This window comes from Euprymna scolopes, chromosome 17 (genome assembly GCF_053919585.1).
Source record: "Euprymna scolopes isolate OS-2025 chromosome 17, ASM5391958v1, whole genome shotgun sequence".
In the NCBI taxonomy this organism is placed as follows: Eukaryota; Metazoa; Mollusca; class Cephalopoda; order Sepiida; family Sepiolidae; genus Euprymna; species Euprymna scolopes.
The window spans coordinates 9,956,425-9,980,293 of NC_136498.1; the positions used below are offsets into that span (position 1 = coordinate 9,956,425).

Here is a 23,869-nt window from a genome sequence, read left to right on the forward strand (position 1 = left end):
CTTATAACACTTGTTCTCCTCGATTTATATACGCTCGACTAATCTGACAAGCAACATCATCATTTCACTGTTGAGATTCGTATATGCCGGATAGCTTTCTGCACTAATAGTTAAAGTTAAAATGTAATGTGAGCAGACATCTCACTGCTCAACTCCCCTCAATCTTAAATAGTAGTCCCTTGTTTTCCAAGCAGTAGTATGCCTTGTTTGGATGAAAAACAATAAACAAATGTGGATATTTCTGTATATTGCTTGATGAAATTTCACCAACTGTTACACACAAAGGTTCCTTGAATTCATTTAGTTCTAAAATTTTTTTGTGCTTTTGGATTACCTTGTCCTTAAGAATATGCCATCAATTAAAACAAACAACTAAGAATATGCCATCAATTAAAACAAACAACTAAGAATATGCCATAAATTCAAACAAGCAACTAAGAATATGCCATCAATTCAAACAAGCAACTAAGAATATGCCATCAATTAAAACAAACAACTAAGAATATGCCATAAATACCAACAAACAACTAAGAATATGCCATAAATACCAACAAACAACTAAGAATATGCCATAAATACCAACAAACAACTAAGAATATGGCATAATTACCAACAAACAACTAAGAATATGCCATAAATACCAACACACAACTAAGAATATGCCATCAATTAAAACAAACAACTAAGAATATGCCATAAATACCAACAAACAACTAAGAATATGCCATAAATACCAACAAACAACTAAGAATATGCCATAAATACCAACAAACAACTAAGAATATGCCATAAATACCAACAAACAACTAAGAATATGCCATAAATACCAACAAACAACTAAGAATATGCCATAAATACCAACAAACAACTAAGAATATGCCATAAATACCAACAAACAACTAAGAATATGCCATAAATACCAGCAAACAACTAAAAATATGCCATAAATTCAAACAAGCAACTAAGAATATGCCATCAATTAAAACAAACAACTAAGAATATGCCATAAATACCAACAAACAACTAAGAATATGCCATAAATACCAACAAACAACTAAGAATATGCCATAAATACCAACAAACAACTAAGAATATGCCATAAATACCAACAAACAACTAAGAATATGTCATAAATACCAACAAACAACTAAAAATATGCCATAAATACCAACAAACAACTAAGAATATGTCATAAATACCAACAAACAACTAAGGATATGCCATAAATGCCAACAAACAACTAAGAATATGCCATAAATACCAACAAACAACTAAGAATATGCCATAAATACCAACAAACAAATACATGAGTGACATATTTTCTTGTTGAATTTTCCAGGCTGTGAAGTATAACACTAAAATGAAGAAGTTAAACACGACGCTTGAGAAATACTTGCAAGAAGGGGTGCTCCAAGAGGACTTTGTCTTGGACAATATCCAGAGATTGATGAACGTGATGCGTGAAGGGAATGTTACGTTGCGTTGGTTGATGTTACACACTGCAGCGCTTCCTACAAGTAAGCTGAGCTTTATTTCTAGTCTTTTTTTCATGTTCTGAAATAGTTTGTTTTATTTGATCCATTTAAATCTGTAATTTCTTTTCTGTTGCAGCTCAAGAGAATGCCAAGAAGTACCGACAGGTACGTGAACAGGTTCTTGCAGACAGTCAGTACTCGCCTTTGGATCTGTTCCAGCTTTTACTCAACATTGGCCAGTATGAGCTGAAGTTAAAAGAGGTAAGTGACACACATATCTGTCTTGTTATGAGTGACACTCGCGACCATCTTGTTATGTGTGACATCTGCGACCATCTTGTTACAATTCAGATCTATGATCGTCTTGCTAGGAATGACATGCACTACCATCCCAGTAATAACACAAATATCTCTGGTTAATGTTACATAGGAATACACTTTTACATTTTTTATGTAGATTCGCTAACCTTTTTATCTCTATAGGGCACACACATAGACCTTGAATTATATATATATATATATATATACATACATATATATGTGGTGTTCCAGAAGTCTTGGACAGATTTCAAGACTCTATATCTACTGAACTATATATGTTAAATGAAAATGACATGATTTTAAAGCGTAATCTATCAAGTTCAACTTTAATATTAATGATTATATATATATACTAGCAGTTCAGCCCAGCTTTGCTTGGGCCCTATGTACTGTTCATAATTTTATGTGCACATATATATATATATATATATATATATATAATTAAAAAGTTTGACTCATGTTCAGATAACCTACATATAAAATTTCAAGTGTTTAGACCAAAATTGTCGGAGGTGTTTGGTAGAGTCTGCAAAGGTCAACTCTTTTCGCTTTGATCTCTTGGCGGCTAAATTTTCTCCCCTCCACCCCACAAAGCTTGCTGCATGTCTGAATACCCTTTATGTAAAATTTCAAATGTTTAGACTCAAAATTGGCTGAATAGTTTGCTAGAGATTGCAAAGGTCAAATCTTGAACTTTGACTCCTTGGCAGGAAAATCTTTGGCCAAAAACCGATTAAAAAGCTTGCTCTATGTCTGAATACACTTTATGTAAAATTTCAAATATTTAGAGCAAAAATTGGCTGAGTAATTTGGGAGAGACTACAGGGGTCAAATTTTTTTAAATTTTGACCCCTTATTGTTTTGGGCTCAAATCAAATTAAAAAGTGTCCAGGTAACCTACATCTAAAATTTCAAGTGTTTAGACCCAAATTGGCGGAGGAGTTTGGTAGTTTTCCTAAGTCAAATCTTTGAACTTTGACAGCCAAATTTCTGTCTAAAAGCTAATTAAAAAGATTTTCCCAAATCTCAATACTCCTGATGTCAAATCTTGAGTTTGTAGACTGAAACTTGACAGAGTAGTTTGGTAGAGAAATGCTAACACACACACACACAGACATACACGGTTTTTGAGATATTTAATGTCCAAATGTGTTCACGACTTGTGGAACACCCTGTGTGTGTGTGTGTGTGTATATGTATATATATATATGTATATATACTAGCATTTCAGCCTGGCGTTGCCCGGGTGTTTGGATGTGTATGTTGAGCAAAAAGAAAAAAAAATGGTAGTAGGAAGGCAGGCTCGAACCCATACCGCAAAAGAGGAAAAGAACGGGGTAAAACCTAGCGTTTATGCTGTTACGACCACCGCCAAACCGGAAGCGACATTTTTAAAAATTAAGGCTAGACAATCTAAAGGAGAAGATAACTTTAAAAAGTATCGGCGAAAAAAGTGACCCCCTGTAGAAAAGTGCCTAGTTGAAGAGGAAGATATTAATGTTTTTAGCCAATTTTTCGATATTTGTCATATAAAAGGTCGAACTTTAAAACAATACTGATCTTGGTAAAATCCGTTGCCTCTATTGAAAGTTTAAGGTAGACATGCAAACAGACATACATACATAGATTTATATATTGGTAACTAAAAATTTTCAACCCAAACTGATGAAAAAGCTTGCCCTATCTCTGAATATCCTTTATGTAAAATTTCAAATATTTAGAGACCGCAGAGGTAAATTTTTTAAAAACTTTGACCCCTATTATGACTCCTTAAAATTTCTTGTTTTGGGCTCAAATCAAGTTATTAAGTTAGATCCATGTCCAAGGAACTTATATCTAAAATTTCAAGTGCATAGACCCAAAATTGTCGGAGGAGTTTGGTAGAGTTCTCAAAGATCAAATCATTGAACTTTGACCCCTTAATCGCCAAATTTCTGGCCAAAAACCGATCACATCGATTTTTCCAAATCTCAGTATCTTGTATATCAAATTTCTAGTCTGTAGACTAAAACTTGACAGACTTACTGCGTAGGGAAATGAACACAGACACACACACGCACAGACACGTTCACTTTTATAGATATATATATATATTAGTGATGGGACGATTCCAATATTTTTCCCAATTCCGATACAATTACTGATTCCATGCAAAATTCCTGATTTCAATTCTTTATAAATCTCTAAATATTTTACTATAAAGTTGTTATTTTGTCTGTAAAAACACATCTTAAACGTGCATGTATTTTCTCAAATGTAAAAACACTTGTGAGGGTGAGATCTAGAGATTTTAGTCTTACTGGAAGTTTAAATCAATAAATATTTATTATTTTATTATCACTACAAGGAAGACGTTTTCTAAAAATAAAAATTAAATAACATAGATAATTAATGAAATCGGTTTTGACATCGGAAAATGAACTCAAATTTTCCCGATTCCAATACTGGTTCTGATAGCACAAAAAGCTCCGATTCCAATACTGATGAGTCGTCTCAACGCTAATATATATATATATATATATATATATATGTATATGTACTAAGTTATGAAAAGATATAGGGCAATTTAGCACTCCAGAATTTTCCACATTTTCCCGTTGTAAGGACTCATCAGGCTAATGCATGGATTTGATGTTACTACTTGTATTTTTTTAAATGTTATAAAATTTGGCCTCTAACCAAACAGATTCTTTGTTATTTCCATCCCTGTTTTCACCGGCCAATCACTGAACCCTTATCAGACAAAGGTTTGGTTGACTTTTAATTCATCTTTCTCTTTGTTTCTTTTTGGAGAGAAGTGAGTTGTCCTCTTTATGTATTAAAAGGCGACCTTGTTTTAACTTGTATGTGCTTGGATATGTTTTATTATTTTCTGTTGATACTTTAGGTGTTTTATTATTGTTGTGATTTAAATGTTGAAAAACGAATAAGGTTTGGAAACAGTAAACAAATTAACAGAAGTATATTGGTTGAGTGGGACTCTGCTCAACTGGAAGGACAAAGTAAGGTTACGACCCACTCCTTTGATAGCAGAAACTGGTTACTAGAAGTGACATCAGAAATAGTCCATCATCAGAATCTGTAGAGGTGCCACCCCAACAATCGTCTTATTTTTTATTTTATTTATCTATATATTAATACGATAGCGTGCGTGTTATTTTGTGTGTCGCACTTACATCTTTTTTCTTCCGAGTGACTGTCGTCTAATTGTTATGACCTTCCATTTCTTGTAATAAATAATTTTACCAAAAATTCTTCATAAGTTTTGGTTTTGATTATAGTTGAAGGAACTTGAGTTATAATAATATACATATATACGTTTTTTCTTCATAAGTTTTGATTATAGTTGAAGGAACTTGAGTTATAATAATATACATATATACGTTTTTTCTTCATAAGTTTTGATTTCAGTTTCAATTAAAGCTGATGCACTAAAGTTATATGAATATATTTTTTTATTTTTGAAACCACAACTTTATAAGATATAAGAATTGATAGAAAATTGACTCTAATAATATATACAAAATCTTCATAAATTAAAATATATTAAAGCGTATTTTACGACCAGGCTACACTGGGCATCCCTGCTAGCTTAGGTAAATACTCTTGCAGTTTTAACAAAAAAGATAAAATAATATCATGGCATCTCCATTTACACTGGACATCCACAGAATGCCAACATCAATATATTACATATGTATAAGTCCGTTGTGGAATTTCGACAGGTCCCACTAGTTTGTTATTATTTTGATTAATTGTTATTATTAAATATATATAGAGAGAGAGGGAGATGGAGATAAGATTACTGCATAACGGAAATGATCGTTGTCTTTTTTTTTTTTTTCTTCAGATGTTTAAACTGATGATGACTGAGAAACAGAACAAATGGGAAAATTACAAGAAAGAAGGTCGTGAACGTATCCAAGAACTAAGCGAGGTATTCTCTGGGACTAAACCATTAACTCGAGTGGAGAAAAATGGTAAGTTCTGTTAATGGCTTTCTTGGTTCCCTGCATATTGGCCGTGTGCACTTTTTGATTTGCTTTTGTTTTAGACGGAAGCTAACTTGGAATGAATGAACGACTACAAACAACATATAATATTTATATTAATTATACAACATGACAACTATCTGCTGAATATGCTTGAATAAATGAATACTGCCAAGTTTCATATCTATTATTATTATTATCATTATTATTATCATTATTATAATAATAATAATAATAATAATAATAATAATATCAATGTTAATTAAAGTTTTTTCAGTGTTGAAGCTTTTACTGTCCAAATATTCAATAAAAAAATGTCAAAAAAAAAACAAACTTATTTGCACTCAGGAGACATCATGTGACCAGAATCTGTCAAGAAATTAAGCTTTAATGTAGAAACTTTTTTAAAACACTTAATCAGAAATGCTTTTCTATTTATTAATTTTATATGATGTAAAAAAAAAAAAACACTTTTGTTTATGTTTTTACGATGATTTTCTTATTATATTGTGACGGAATATGATAAGAATCGTTTTTTTAATGACGTGTCTAAAATAACTAAATATAAAAACAGTAGAAAAGAAAGAAAAGAAAAAACAAGAATTAATAAAAAGGAATAGTTATTCACTTGCTCACAAGGTCAGTTTTAAATGCAGGGAAAATTTGGCTCTCTCAAAAGGGGTACACTGGATTGGAGAAAAAACCCCAGACCAATCATTATTATTAATCAGTGGAGAAAAGAAGGATTAAATCATCTTAGAGGATAATTTTTGTAATATTTAACTGTGGATGCTTGATGATATGTTGAGTAAAAGCTATTCAACATTGTGACAGATGTGCGAGAAGCAGTGGAGAAATCATCATATTAGATCTGATTAAAAAGAAACAATTTGTTTTGGACAGAAAAGTAGCTTACCAATGTGACCTCCTGTTGGGGGTTTGGTTCGGCACTTTAGATATGCTGTAGGGGCTGAAATGGTGAAGTGGTTTCTCCTGATGATCATGGCACTGTGCACTGTGGACAGTGCGTACAAATTACTGATCAATTTTGTTCTGCACCATATTTTTCTTTCTGTTTTGCCATATTTGAAGAGTGCATACAAAGAAGAAATTTGTTTGAATTACCTACTAGATGTCATTCTTGTGTGTCTTTGGTCTTGCTGTACAAGGGTTTTTAGGACAACCTATCATGAGGGTACTTTACCCTGCAAGTAAACTCCTAATATTTGAAGGCCTAATAAGATCGGCTTAACACGGCTATACACAGGAATAGTGCACCTTCTCCTATTTATGATATCTCAGCTAACAACACCAGATTAGATGACGCCTTTTCATGGAATGCAATAACACCAAAATATCATGATAAAGCTATAACATAGTTAACATGTCAATTATAGAGAAGGAAATTAATGTTTTTGACTTCTTTATTAACACAATGTTTCAGGAGAATCCTGCTTTGATGCTGAAATATTTGTATTTTGTAGAAATCAAGTGAAAGGGCCGTCATGATTTGTGAGAATTAACAGAATTAAAAAAACAAACAAAATAAAGTATTTTTTTTTAGAGCATAAAAATATCTTCTCGTTTCCTATTTTCTTTTTACAGAAAACTTGCAAGCTTGGTTTGGTGAGATGGCCAAGCAGATCTCTTCCCTGGATTATGATGATTCAACAACTGCTGGTAGGAAAATTGTGCAACTAATCCAAGCTTTGGAAGAGGTTTGTTACTTATTTGCAATCTTTAACCATTGTGCGGGTTCGATGTGTGCATGACTGTTCACACTGCAACTAAAAACTTTCATCCTGCAATCTCCCACTTTCAAAGTAGCTGAAATTTAGGGAATAGTTATTATTTTTTATGGAAATTGCTCCAGACTAGGCATGAAGCCACTTGATGTAAGAAGCTAAAATAATATTACCTCAAGGTTATAAACTTGTCAATGATAAGTGTTAGATGGAATAGATTCTGACCCAAAAAACAGCAATTCTTCTTTCTTTATCAGAAACATTGCTCAAGGAATGTGCTGTCTAAAAGCTATTGTGAAAATTTCATATTTGATATCTGAATTTTAACAAAGGGCTCTTATTCTTTATTTTGTTTACAATTAAATATAGCCCACACTTAAACTGCTTGCACCTTTCAGTTGTGTTTTAAAATTCATGATGATGTAGTTTGTTTAGGAGTGAATCCTGTACATAGAAACATATGAACATAACTTTACATCAAGATAAACAATTCTGCTTTAAATGAGTTAAGTAAAATCGTTATGGAGAATATAATATTCTTTGGATGCACCATCCTCACTGTTAATTTTGTGTTTCACATCAGCTCAGACAGTAATCTTGATCTGATTCCAGATGTGTCCTTCTTTTTAATGACATGTCAGCAGACATTTAATGACATGTCAGCAGACATTTAATGACATGTCAGCAAACATCAGCCAATGAGCAGTAAACGTGTAGTCATGAAACATGCAAAAAAAAAAAAAAAAAAAAACTTCAAAGTTAATTTTGAGTTTGTCCTTGGACTCAGTTCTGACTAAATCCTTTTTCCAAGGTATCTTCTCAGCTAAATCCATTAGGATTCATTTTACACTTTATTTATTATTTTTGTTGTTCTCCAAAACAAAACAATGAACAAAAATCTGTATAATGTATGTAACCATTACAGGACAAAAATGTCATATTCCAAAAATCATATAAATTGATCAAATAGTTTTTTGGGTTTTTTTTTTTAACTGAAAAATCAAATTTTATAAGTAAGAATGGAGTATCTTGCTCCATCATCTTGAATAAACAAAGGGAGATAACTAAATTCTAATTAAAGATTTTTCTGTATTTTTTTGTTTTTAACTATATGAGTAATTCTGAACAAGTACTGCTATTTCTTTTAAGATTGAGAAGATTGTTGATTAATCTTTTATTAGATGATGATTCTTTTTTTCATTTCCAGGTTCAAGAGTTCCACCAGCTTGAGAGCAACTTGCAGGTGAAACAATTTCTTGCCGACACACGAAAATACCTGCATCAAATGATCCGAACGATAAACATTAAGGAAGAGGTACTCATTACCATTCTAATTGTTGCAGACCTCTCCTATGCTTGGCATCTCATGGACAGGTAATACAGATGATGTGTTCATTTTTTTAATACCATCTAACTAGGTGTATATACCCGGCGTTAAAAAGGTTAAAAAGTAATGGCAAGCAGAGGATTTAGTTACATATTATTTTAAATGCACCTGAAATGTGATCTGATGAACTTGTAGCACTTGTACACCTTTGACATATACACTACCAACCGGACAAGCAGCAAAATCATCCCTCTTAACTCTTGAGGTCTCTAGATGCTGGAAAGCCTCCTAATCTAATAGTTTATTCCCTTCGACTGTTAGACTCAAATTCCCTCCCTCTTTCCTCCTCCCTTGACTTTACTAAATTTAAATATAATGTGAACTAACAGTTCAACCTGGCTTAGCTCGGTCCCTATGTACTCTTTATAATTTCATGTGCATATGTATGTATATATATATATATATATATTAAAAAGTCTGTCCAGGTAACCTACATCTGAAATTTCAAGTGTCTAGACCCAAAATTGGCTAAATAGTTTGCTAGAAACCACAAAGGTCAAATCTTTTGAACTTTGACCCCTTGGCAGCCAAATTTTTGGCCAAAAACCAATTAAAAAGCTTGTCCTATGTCTGAATAAATTTTATGTAAAATTTCAAATGTTTAGACTAAAAATTGGCTGAGTAATTTGGTAGAGACCGCAAAGATCAAATTTTTTTTAACTTTGACTCCAATTTTAATTATTTATTGTTTTGGGCTCAAATCGAATTAAAAAGTTTGATCCATGTCCAAGTAACCTACATCTACAATTTCAAGTCTTTAGACCCAAATTGGCAGAGGAGTTCGGTAGTTTTCAAAGGTCAGATCTTTAAACTTTGACTCTTTGACAGCCAAATTTCTGGCCGAAAACTAATTAGAAAGATTTTCCCAAATCTCAATACTCCTGATGTCAAATCTCGAGTCTGTAGACTGAAAATTGACAGAGTAGTTTTGTAGGGAAATGTACACACACAGACACACACACACAGACGATTTCACTTTTATATATAGATATCTCACATCTCAACTCAATACAAACCACCTTTCAGACATGATCAAAAACAGTAGCCTCCTACGTCCAAGTGGCAATATGCCTTGTTAGAGGGTGAAAAAGAATACACTTGAGACCCATTCACGGCTGATAGAATAAGGGCAGTCTATCAAACTGGATTAAATGAAGGGTTCCATTCGAAATTCCATATAGATTCCCAAGTTTGACAAGATGCATCTGAAGTTGATCAGAATTTACATTGGCTGAAACATTTTGCAAATATCCAAGACGAGAGCAGTAGTTCAACAAATACAAAAAATTTATACACATTGTTTTTCATGCGATTTAGTCGAGCTTGGTTTTAGATGCATTAAAATTAACCAGCCATTCATTTTTAATGTGTCCAACTAATACAAAAAAATTATGTCTATTAATCAAGATAGAATTAGTTGAGTAAGAAATGATTTGTTTTCTACAGATTTATTTTATAAAATTGAAATCCTATCACGATTTTGACCGTGAAGTGCATGAAAGTCAAGGTCATATAATATGCGGAACTTCATTGGCTACAATATGGGCCAAGTAGCTGGCCTGTTGGATGAACAGAGCCAAAGTTATAGTCAGAAGCATGACTTTCGACTTTTACATGACCTAGATACTCCAAATTAAATCAGGTTTAAGTTAGACCAAGTTTGGTGATGATTGGTCAGAGGATGTGAATACAATCAAGCAAACATTCTGATAAACCAACAAGCTTGACTACAAGTATAACCTCCTTGGTGGAGGTAATACTTCTACTGGCTAATAAAAGAAAAATGAAAGTAATTTACATATATCGTTTTCATTATGCTCAACTGACTCCAGCTGTCACCTTTTGTCACTTTAATGAATGAAATTTATTTCTGCATAATACTACCATGACTTTGTATCAGGATTAATGTACGTTTTTTTATTATATTCTTTGGTTTTTGACCAGAATTTACCCTATATTAAAAAACAAAAGTAAGAGAAAATCTGTATGATGTACATACCCATGAAAAAATTAAAATATATTCCAAAAGTCATAAATTGATCAAGTAGTTATATTTTTAACTAAAAAAAAAAAAAATCAAATGTTTTGAACATTTAAGGAGTCACTGCCTTGCTCATCATTTGAAAAAATTTCAACAAACAAAGGGAGATCACTCAACAATAATTTATACTTACTAGATTTATTTTGTACTGTCTACAAATTTCCATTAATCATTAAAATGAGTTTCTTTATAAAAAATAAAATTATTTAAACAATTTACATGATTTTTGGAATATGATATTTTCATTTTGTCACATCATACATATTTTTCTTCATTTTTGTTTTTAAATAAGGGCTTACTTGGGACAAGAACGTATTTTTTTTTTTATTAAATTGTGACAAAAGTTAATTAATCAATGTTCAGCCATTTTTATTATTGCAGTATTTTTTACTCACAGTCATTATTCATGATCCTAAATTCAGACTTCAAAACAAAGCTCAAAAAGATCAGACATGCGTTGCTGTCTCTATGAAAAGCCTCACACCACCTATGAAGAGAAAAAGTCTTTGAAAAAAGTGTATACCACCAAAAGTTTCATAGAAAATTTTTTTTTAATCTCTTTTAATTATTTTATTTTAATCATTTTATTTATTTTATGCATTATAATTATTTTATTTATTTGAATTATTTAAATTATTTATTTTAATTATTAATTTTAATTATTTTATTTAATTATTTTATTTATTTTAATTATTTTATGCCTTATAATTATTTTATTTATTTAAAATATTTTATTATAATTATTTTATTTATTTGAATTATTTAAATTATTAATTTTAATTATTTAATTCATTTTAATTATTTTATGCATTATAATTTATTTATTTAAGATATTTTAATTATTTTTAATTAAATTATTTTATTATTTTATTTTAATTATTTTATTATTTTTTATTATTTTATATATTTTAATTATTTTATTTAATAAAAAAAATGATTTGTTATTCTAAACTTTTAGAAAATAATTTTAACAAAATATTTTTGCTAATACGGTCAAATCCTTCTCTTCATAAATTTAACGCAATTAGTTCACAAATGAGTAAAACAAAATCGTTTTTGATTAACTGCAATTCCTTTCAAATAATTTATATTGGCAATAGTAACAATTGTGCAGTATCATTAAAAAATCAAAAAAATGCATTTTAAGTAAAAATGCGATTACGTAATTCTGTGTCATGTTAAAATGAGTCAAAATTCCAAAAAAATTACAGAAAATGATCGAGTTGAAGACTGCTTAAATTAATTTTTACAAAAATATGTTATGTTTTGGAATTTCTGACATAGCATGTAATAAAGTAATAGTGTTTTTACTTAAAAAGCATTTTTTCTGATGTGCAATTATAATGATTACCTGCCTTATTTGTTCTTTCTTTTAATCTTTTGAATTGTCGTTTTGTTTTTTGTTTTTCTAGTTACACAAGCATAATGCAGGAAGGAATCAAAAAGGATCCCTCACTTGTCATCAAATTGAGGGCAACTTTCTTAAAGGTACTCTTCATCGTCTAGCACATTTACTCCCTGTTTTTACTTCTATTCCTATTGTCTTACCTCTTTCTGTTTTTGCTTGGGAGTCACCCTTTATCAAGGTCCGAAGGCTACTCGAGGATAGGGGTTAATGAATGTAAGGTAGTAGTGTAGTAATCGTTAATAGTGTAAATTGGGTAGAACTTGATTGTTTATGAAGACGGCACAACAAGAACTTGTTTACATTGGATTTGAAGGCTACCACGTTGGATTCAACTGCTAAGCAGGACAGCAGAACAGTGTTCCACAAGTGGGCAGTTCTGGGAAAGAAGCTTTGTTCATGGAATCTGCATTTAGAAAAAAAACTCATTCTAAGTTAAGTCGTGAATATATATATTTTTTTAGCTAATAAATAGCTGATAGCTAACTGTTGCAAATTTTTTTATATATAATGAGGGTACAATTAAAGAAAATTGGAAGGTTTTAATTATAAACGTTGTTGATTGAAACTGACCAATCAAATGAATCTCCATTCTGCTAACAACTCGAATTGCTCCCCAAAATTATTGGATATTTTGGAATTCCTGCACATAACTTTTCATATCCACACGAGAAAGATTTTTGTTCTTTGCTTGCAAAAGTTTTAAGTTCAAGATCAGCTACCCACCAAAAACTCTTACATCTTCTGAACTTGTACAGATTAACTACTCATTGGAAACTCTGCTGAAATTGAACATGGCTTTCAATTCAAATTTCAATTTTTTTTCTATTTTTATCATTCTTTGTCCTGGGCTTTTAAAATCAACCATTGATCTGGTTCCTGGTGATTTTGTGGTGGGAGTTTAGTTCTATACAGTTCTAGGAGGTCCACCCTCCCAGGCTCTGCCTTCTCTCTTTGAGAAGAGGTTAGTTTATTGCTAATCGTCGGGGAATGCCAATGGGGCTGCCCACTCACTTTTTCCAGGTCAGAGTATCCCTTCTTCGGGATGCTGAATTCTCAATCCCACTTTTCAACTCTGGTTAAGTTCTTGCAATGGGAGAGAACTAAGCAACTTTAATGAATTTTTTTTATGATTTTTTTTTTTTTCAAATCACGATAAACATTTTTTTTATAATAAACCAATGATAGCAAACAAATCTTTTAATGTTTTTTGTCTGAATTTTTCTTTTAGGATTTAACGTTAGGCAAATATTTGTTTTGCCTTATAAATTTCCATTTCTCGCAAAAATTTATATATTTGCTTCCAGAGAAAGTGTTAACTCTACTAAATTCATGTTGACTTTAATTATTTTTCCAAAATTTATTGAATTTTCCACCATATTTTTATCGCATTCACCAATTGTTGGTTTATCATTTCAACACTTTCTGGTGTTTTATGTAAACTCCCCGGAAAATTCTGATAATAGCACGAATTATCTGCATTTTTAAAATGTGTTTAGCAGTAATGACGGCAGAATCAATTTTTAAAATTAATTTCAACAAATCAGAATCGATCCACTAATTATTCTCAATTTATATTAAATAGCTAAAAATATACTAAGTACTCACTTTGGAGTGCAAGTCCATAATTCCCCTGTGCCTATGAAAAAACAAGTCCAGAAAAATCTTTTAATTTGGACATACTCATGACAGAAAATATAATATTGTTTAAAAAAAATAAAAGAAAATCTAATTTTTTCACAATACAATGATCAACAATCTCTCAACACTATTTTTGCTTTAAACTAAAGGATAAGGTAGATAATTCCAAATAATTAAAACTTTTGCAAAATTTTAGAAATTCATTCTTAACATGGAGAGCGCCATTAGAAAAATTCAAATTACTCTCCCTTAAAATAGCTCTTCAGAAATAAATTTAAAATCAACTTTGTATGTCATTGTAATGCTTATGAATTCCAATTAATCTCTTAATAATGATTTTTTTGTATAAAAATAAAATTATTCAATCAAGTAGTATTATTTTCATAAAATAAATTATTTTTAAGTTATTAATGCAAATGTGTAGTCCATCTCTGTCTCCACATGTTGATGCTACTAAGACTAATCTTCTTTCCTTTAACAATTATGAAAAATCTTCATAACCACCAACAGCCATGACTAATAACACTCACCTGAGAGCTCTTCATTCAAATTCCTCGGCTTAACATTCACAGGTAACATAAACTGGAACAAATACATTGAGAACATTGCAAAGGCTGCTGCAAAGAAAGTTGGTTTCTTTCTACTGTGATAGAAAATTACTCACACAGGAGAGTATCCTGTATCTCTACAAAGCCACTATTTTCCCATGCATAGAGTATTGTTATCGCATCTAGGCTAGTACATCTGCCACAGGGTCAAAAAAAAGAATCTCTAATCTAATAAATCCCGCACTGTCAACTAAGCTCCAACTTCTGTCCTATCACCACAATGTTGCAACTGTGTGCCTGTTTTACAAGTACTTTAATAGAATGTGCTCAGATAAACTCACAACTAACTTGACAAAAAGCAAAGTTCCACCTCTTCACTGTATAGATCCCTAGATGCTGAAAGGCCTTCTACTCTGTTAGCTTCTTTACTCAGACTGCTAGACTTTAAAATTCCTTTCCTGTTTCCTCCCTCTCTGATTGCACTCATATGAAAAAGCTTAAATCTAATTTATAAAACTCACTATGTCTGTCTTTTTCCACATTTAAAACTCCATCTCTTCTGAAACTAAAAGCCTCAGAGTGGCGCTATGGGCCTCAAACGATTGGATTTTTTATGAACCATTCTTTTATGGATCTTTAGCCGGTTGAAATAGTTTTTAAGGAGTCAAAATTAAAAAAATCGTTATACATTTTGCAAATTCATCTTAGTTTATTTTTAATCAGTTCATATGCGTGTCACGTTGGTACAGTGGTAACATCACCAGCATTGAATGCTACAGTTTTGCTATCAGTTTCAATTCTAGCTGATGGCACCCAAATATTTTTTTTTACTTTTGAAATCACGACTCTATAATAATATATACGAAATCTAGACAAATAAAAAATCATATTTAAGCGTATTTTACGACCGGGCAAAGCTGGGTGCCCCCCCCCTCCCGGTTAGTGTAATCTAAACTTCTATCTCGCTCATCTCCTTACATAATCCTCTGTAATCATCGTTCCAAATAGTAGCAATAGAGTGAACAAAAAAAAAAATAATTTTTAAAAAGCAGAATAGATTTCTAAAATCCTACAAAAGTTTGGATTATTTAGAATTATCTCTCTTGTTCTATAAAATGCCATCAAAAGATCATTAAGCCATAAATTTTTTTATTTTTTTCTTAAATAAAGTTACTTGATCAATTTACATGATTTTTGGAATATGTTTTTTCCATCATGAGTATGTACACCATAAAACCTTTTTCTTTATTCTTTTTGCCTAATTATAGTTTTTTCATAATGAGTTATAGATTAGCACCATATTTCCCACTAGTATACTCATTTTTGTGATTACTGCTATCGAAAATATTATTGAATAGTTCAATTCTTTTATGTTTTACAGTAACAGTTCATCCAAAGAAATCACAATTTCACGATGTAGTTAATTTCTTTAGAACTGAACCTCTCCTCCCCTCCAGGTTGAATAAATTCGATAACGCATTCGTCATTCATAAAAAAATACTTGAAAGTCTCTGATAACAATGCAGTTTTATTTGGTTACAGATGGCATCAGCCCTTGATTTGCCCCTGATGAGAATTCTCCAAGCAAACAGCCCGGACTTAAGAAGTGTCTCAAAGTTTTATTCTGGAGAATTGGTCGCTTATGTAAGAAAAGTATTGCAGGTAAATGATTTCTTATTAAAATTCTTTCTTTTTATCAGGTTACATTATTGGGAGGAGGGGGCTTTTTTCTGCTGCTTGTTCTGTCTATTGCTGTTTCTTCACTGAGCCTTTTAATAAAAAATATCTAAAATTTAGTTTAAAATAAAAATAATTATAAAATCACAATAAGTGATCTATATAATAAATATACATTTTTTTACAGGAAATTTTGCTAAACTTAAATCATGAACAAATCACAATATTATACAAGGTAGTCACTTTTTGTGAAAGTCATACCAGTGTATATGGAGGAAAAGTCCCTTCTGATTATTACATTATTACAGTTTAATTTTTAAACTCCATATAAAAAACTAGTCTTTATTTTGAAATGCTTTTTTTTTGGAATGGTTTTAATTTTAATAAAATATGTTATAATCGAAATATAGTTTTTATTCTTCACTTTGAATTTTTTTTTTTTTCACATAATAAAAAATATATTTTAAAAATTTACATTAAAAAATAGCCTGTAAATGTTTTTTTTTTAATTTAGATAAAAAATAGACTTTGCTTGGAAAAAAAAATGTATTCAATAAAGAATATTCCTGAGAAAAATAGACTTTAATTTGCTGACGCCAGAGAAACTCTTGCAGATGATTTTTTAAAAAGAAAAAAAAAAATTGCAAAGTGAAAACTAAAAAATATATTTGGATTATAACATATTTTATTAAAAATAAATCAATTTAAAAAAAGAAGCATTTCAAAGTAAAGGCTAATTGTTTTTATTTTTTATGCATTTTTAAAATTAAGCTAGCATTTTTTCCGTCAACTAAAGAGAAAATGGAAGTCAAAATAAAGCAAGTTTATTTAACCCCATTGACTATCATAGACCCCTGAGCTTATTCCTTTTTGAATAATTTAATTAACTCTTAACCCCCATAAGAGCAGAAATTCTTGGCCTTTAGGCCAAGATCAAAGTCTTTTGTTTTTTTAATATTTTTTTCACTTTTTCCTCTCCATCTCAAGTCAATGAAATACAATTAAACAAACGACTTTTTATAAAATTTTATGTTTACTAATTTATTTTATTGTTTATTAAAAAAAAACACACACCCACGATATGATATGGGAATCTTAGATAGGACAACCCCCGGTGTGCTTGAGGTATTGTGGTGAATGAGAACTTCAGCTTCGATCAAGCATAGACTAGCAAAGTTACCAATGACGAGAATGACCATAGACACTCCTTCCCTAATTTTTGAGTGGCCTTGTGCCTAATTTTTTGCTTATTACTGTTTTGTTGTAAACTTTTCAGAGTAAATAAAAAAAATATATAACTCAACTGTTCTTCAGATGCTGCACTTCAATTTCTTGTTCTCTCTCAGTGGAGGAGAAATCCTTCACAACTGAACCAATTTTTATTTTTGTTCCTTTTCTCCACATTAAAAAACAACCTTGATGTCTAACTCTCTCCCAGAGAGAGCCATTGTAAATAGGAACTTAATTATTATATAGTCACTCACTTTTTCCAGTTTTTTGACGAAGAATAAATAGTTTTAGAATTACCTTGTACTTTTGTACATTTGCTTTATGAGAATGCAATTTATTAGCATGCTATACTTATCGGTTTAAACAATTTTTGCTAAGTCCTGTTTAGAATTGTCTCCCCTTAGTTACAGAATTTTAGAGTTGTCTTAGACTTTTGTGTTTTCCTTTTCATTTCAAGATTTGTGTTTTTCTATTCCCCATGTGTTAGGTGTTTATTTACATCCAGATTGTTGATTTTTTCCCTAACGAGCATCTTCTTCACCGTAAAGAGCCTTTAATTTTCATCCTTGGAAAGCATTTACATTCATGTTGATAGATTGTATATTTGTTTTGGACTTGTATTTTTTTCTCATCATTGCTATGCATTAAAATCTCTACCTTTTATTTAATACTAGCGAGGGGTACCTGGCGTTGCCCGGGTGTTTGGGGGGGGCGTTAAAAAAAAAAAAAAGTAAGTATGAGGATCGAACCTGAACCCTTGAGGCAAAGTTGTAAATTAAAGTGTGAAAAAAAAAAAAAAACGTGTGATGTTAACCATTGCCCCAACGCTAGATGCTAACAGAAAAACGTTTGAATTTATTTAATTACTTGGATTTAGCAGGTGCCCGTTTTAAATGAGGTCCAAGTTTTGACTGCGGGATAGTATTCTAACTGCTGAACGCTTTTTTTTTTCCCCGAAGATGTTTTAGGAAAAAGACTAACCCACATATGGCGAGCTACAAATATTGAATATTTATCTTCCCAAAATCGAGCAAATTAAATAGACAGGCTAGCTTCGTTGTTAACTGTGAGATATTACGATTTGTATGTGATATAAAAAGTTTTAAAAAATTGTTAAGCGAGCGACCGCTTCTCTGAAAGAAGTCTTTTGTAGACATACAGAAAAAGCGAACACACATACATACATTTTCGCTTTTATATTTATAGATTTGCAAAATTCTTTAATTAATTAAGCAATGGAATATTGAACATTACAATACATCCAATATTTTGAAGATTTTTATTTTTGTTTTATTTTATTTTTTTTCAGAAAAAAAGCAAAACAATCTTGTCTTTTTTTTTTCTCCATCTTTGTCTCTCCATATCGTTACTACATTTCCAAAATTTATTTCCCTTAAAATAATTTGTTGGTAATAGCAATGATTACTTTTCTTTTCTAACAATTTCTTTTAACTTTTTTATTTCTTTATTCAGATTATTCCGCGGACAATGTTTGGCCTCTTGGCATTGGTTATCCAAAAGCAGACCAATCAGATCAAAGAATTACCAACACGTCTTGAAAAGGATAAGATGAAGGAGTATGCGCAACTAGATGAGAGGTATGAGGTATGTAGTGAAAAACTTTTGCCAAGCTTGTTTGCAAGTTCAAGTCTAAATATGTTTGTAAATAAGAAATTTATAAATGATTTATAAACAATTGATATATCAAATAATAAATTCTTACATCTGACATATAGATGGCATAGCTTATAAAAAGTTCATATGAGTTTTATAAAGTACTAACTTGGTCTAGCCACACTACAGTGAATCTGTCTTTGATTTACTATGGGTGTGTATATTTTTAGCTATTAATATAGATTGAACATAATTAGTTAATTAATTCTAATTTGTTGATACTAATTTTAAAAATTGAATCTGCAGTCATTACTGCTAATACATTTTTTTTATAAATGAATGAACGTATTAAGTTAAATTCTAATTTTTTACCCATATCAGAAAAAAAAAAATCTTCATTTCTGACTATTTACTGAACTGTTATAATTTTCAAATTTCAATGCATTCAAACAGTGAAATACTTTTACTACTACTACTATATATATATATATATATATATATATATATATATATATATATATATATATATATATATACTGATAGTGGAAATATTTTTACTACTAATTCACATGTGTACACCAAGGTATAAAACTATTCGAGTCGGACATAAAAAATCTCAATTCTCAAACTGAAGACAACAACTGAGTGACAACGTGTCATGTAAAAAGAATTTTGCCTATATTTTCCTGATGAAGTCTCTCATGAGTCAAAATTAGAATTTAATAAATCTGTTCATTTATTAAATGCTAAAGTTAATAAATAAATGTGTTCGTTTTTATTTAATAAATAAATGTTCATTTTAAATGAGTTCTGAACCATTTGATTTTTCAAATTTCAATTCTAACAGTGAAAGTACTTTTATTACTAATTCACACATTTACTCTATAGCACAAAACCACTGGACATTATAAATTCTTAATCTAAGATAAGAACAGATGACCACAGCTAAATGACATGATGTGTTAAAAAAAAAAATAGTGTCTGTATTTTTTTTAATGGGCTGAAAATTCAAATTAAAAAAAAATAAATTTGTTTATTAAAAAATGTTCATTTTGTTATATTTTTCAAATTATAATGGAAATACTCTTACTACTATTTTACCTTTTTCCCTTGAATTTTAGGTTGCACGTCTCACACATTCCATATCTGTGTTTACGGAAGGGATGCTGATGATGAAGACCACCCTTGTCGGTATCATCAAGGTATGAATAATAAGTTATATTGATTAATGTTTTAAAGGAAGAGCAGCTGACACAGCTACACTACTTGATTTACCTCCAACTCCACTTTAGACCCCACAAACTACTCCCTCCTGAATTTCTTTATGTAGAGAGAAGCCACAGAGAGAATCCATGCTTGATCATCTGGAAATCATCCCTTTTCATGTCTGCGATATCATGAAAAAACTTAGAAATCTCTAAAGCATGTGGGTCTGGTGTCATCCATGGTATACTAATAATAAAATACTCAGCTGAGCTAGCCTCTGTACTTTCCTAACTCTAAAACTTGCTGAATCTTGCTTCTCTAATAGCTGGAAAATTGCCTCTGTATACCAGTGTGCAAGAATTTTAGTAAAAATGCTTAATTATCACCCATCAGTTTTCTCCCTCTCTTCACTAAAATTTTTGAATCATTAATCAATCAAGCAATAGTCCACCGTGTTGTAAAAGCTAATCTTCTCTCTTACCAAAACTTTAGATTGAGGCAAGCCCATTTTGCTGCAGATATTTTAATGGTCATCTCTGACCACATATAGCATACACTAGATAAGGCAGGGGAGGCTATGATAGTAACCCTTGATATATCAAAAGCTTGTGAGAAGGTTTAGCAAGAAGATGCTTCTAATAAAAATTAAATCATATTGACGAATGTTAAATATAATTTGATCCTTCTTAGACAAGAGGAAAATCAAAGTTCTCTTGATGGATGGATATCTGAACAATATTAATGCAGGAGTGTCTCAGAGGTCAATCTTTGGATTTTTATTATTCCTGAGATTCATAAACAACCTCCCTGGTTGTAGATTTGCTGATGACTAGAGCTGTGACACGAACGTATTCTTTTCATTATTTTGACTCAGTATATATCAGTTAATATCTTATATGTTTTTAGATAGAGTGATTTGGTTCTCAGTTGATTAACTGTGTCTAACTGTGTCAGATATATACAGGAGAGTCGAAACAATGATAAGAATATTCTGTTGTCATTGCCCTACTGATGGAACAGCACTCTTTAACAGACATGAGAAACACAAAGTTATCCTGATGGATGGATATCTGAACAATGTGATATTAATGCAGGAGTGCCGTCAGAGGTCAGCCTTTAGATCTTTATTGTTCCTGATATTCATAAACAACCTCCCTGGTTGTATATTTGCTGATGACCCAACACTCTTTAACAGACATGAGGAGAAAGACTTGTACACATATTCTAGGCATTGCATTGACTGAAACTTTAGAAAACAACCTCCTCTCTGTAATTGAATGGGGACATAAATGGATGGTAACATTTAATGCTGCCAAGACAATTTCTTTTCGTTAATAATTACAAGAAACCTTCTCAACCACTGACTGCCATGGTTAATAATATGCTATCTGAAAACTCTTTATTCAAACTCCTCAGCTTATCATTCACAGGCAACATGAATTGGAACAATTATATTGAAAAAGTTGCCAAGGCTGCTGGAAAGAAGGTGGGTTCTCTCTATCATGCCAGAAGTCACCTCTCACCTAACAGTATCCTGTATTTTTACAAAGCTACCATTTCCCCATGGTAGGTGCATTTACCACTAGTCTCTCTGTCTCTTCAATATAAAATAGAGTCCCTAACTATCAACCAAACTCCAGTCCCTGCCTCATTACCGCAACATTGCATCCTTGTACTTATTTTACAAGTATTTTAATGGAAATGTGCTTTGACAAAGTTGATGTAAATAATTCTGGTTAGCCTGACGACCGGCAAAATCCCACCCTTTTACTACAAACATCTCTAAAAAGCTGTCTACTCTATTAGTTTATTCCCTATAACAGCTCGTCTTTGGAATTGCCCCCTATCTCCTGCTTTCCTGGCTGTATTGACATGCAGAAATTTAAAGTAATGTGAACAGACATCTCGCTGCTCAACTCCCTTCATAGTGTCGCTATAAATATATCCAACTGGGAATGTGTCTTGTTACAGGTGAATAAGAGTTGTGTCAGTCACAATTGACAACAACACCAAACTTATTGCCTTTAACACCAAGGATGAGTTGATTGGTAGGATCAGATTCTGTGTTCAGGCATTTCTCAAAGGACCCTGTAAAGGATGATCCACTTTTAGGGTAAGGGACTACGTGAGGAGATGAGGGAGATGTTTATTCACATTACATTTAAACTCTGCATGCTAGTGCAGTCAGGGAAGCAAGAAAGAGGAAAGGAATACCAAAGTCGTAGACGAAAGAAATTATTAGAGTAAAAAGATTTTCAAAGAGAAAAAGTGGCGAAAAAATAAATACACAAATAAATGTTACCAAAGGCAAGCTAAGTTACTCTTCTACCAAATATTTGTGTTTTAACCTATCTGGATAAGGATTTTGTGTTTTAATTTATTTTAACTGTTTTTTTGTTTGTTTTTTTTTTTTTGTTTTTTTTTTTTTGTCTAATTAAAAATAAAAGTAGTGTAATTAATGCCTGTCAAGTTAGAATGAAAAACAGAATGGTGGTTTCATTGCAATCACAGTCAAGCCTTGATAATTGCTCAAAAATCGAAAATTAAAGCAAATACTGCTAGAACATTACATTTTCACACAATTGCTAGCATTTATTAGATGTGTTTCTAATTAGTTTTTTTCACCCTTTTTTTTGTTTTGTTAACTATTCTTGAAAATCATCAAATATTTATTCATGAAACTTAGTTTACAACGATTGTTTTATTTTCTTGATTTGAATTTTAATTTTCTTAAATTTTTATTAAAATTGTTCAGTAATTTTCTGTTGTATTTTCTTTGTGAGAACAAAAATAATGATTTCATTCTTTTAATTTACTTTTCATTGAATTATTTTCATAATAACAGAAGTAATATATTTTTATATATATAAATATATCTAAATATATTTTTATATATCTAAATATATCTAAATATATTTTTATATATATAAATATATCTAAATATATCTAAATATATTTTTATATATATAAATATATATAAATATATCTAAATATATTTTTATATATATATAAATATATATAAATATATCTAAATATATTTTTATATATATAAATATATCTAAATATATATAAGTATATTTTTCGATTGTATTTAGATTAAGCGGACAATTATTCTCATCTTGAGTATTATCTACATAACGTTTCTGTCAATGTAACCTTCGACCTTCGTCAGGTGTAAAAATCGCCACGTTTTATACCTAACGAAGGTCGGAGGTTACGTTGACTAAAACGTTGTACAGATAACAATCAAGATAAGAACAATTGTCCGACTAATCCCAATAATAAAAAAAATACTTCATGTCAAAAATTCAAAACTTAATATTTTTTTAATTGAAAAAATTGGCCAACATGTATGCAAAAAAAAAATATCACAAAGCTTTCGTTCAGCACCTTCCAATGTTCTATGAAAACTGCCCAGAAAATTGCGACGTTAGCAAGGTCTTTATTCTGCATAGAACAATTAACAATATTTTGTTTGACAGGATAAATTCTGATCGTAATTAGAAATTATCGGATTTGTGATAAAAAGCAATGGTCAACGTGTTTCTTTCAAAGGGAAGTCACTCTGTTTTTTAGATTTCCCAACC

General features: G+C 30.8%; 1 protein-coding gene across 1 annotated transcript in view; it reads left to right on the forward strand.

Moving 5' to 3' along the window:
• Positions 1-23,869, forward strand: part of LOC145296658 (WASH complex subunit 5-like) — a 151,949-nt gene that overhangs the window by 94,525 nt on the left and 33,555 nt on the right. Inside the window, exons 9-17 of the mRNA XM_080142595.1 lie at positions 1,340-1,517; positions 1,612-1,736; positions 5,647-5,776; positions 7,394-7,506; positions 8,741-8,907; positions 12,374-12,449; positions 16,098-16,217; positions 18,936-19,067; positions 20,198-20,278. Of these exons, the coding sequence (XP_079998721.1) occupies positions 1,340-1,517; positions 1,612-1,736; positions 5,647-5,776; positions 7,394-7,506; positions 8,741-8,907; positions 12,374-12,449; positions 16,098-16,217; positions 18,936-19,067; positions 20,198-20,278 (1,122 nt within the window). The remainder of the gene's footprint in view (positions 1-1,339; positions 1,518-1,611; positions 1,737-5,646; positions 5,777-7,393; positions 7,507-8,740; positions 8,908-12,373; positions 12,450-16,097; positions 16,218-18,935; positions 19,068-20,197; positions 20,279-23,869) is intronic.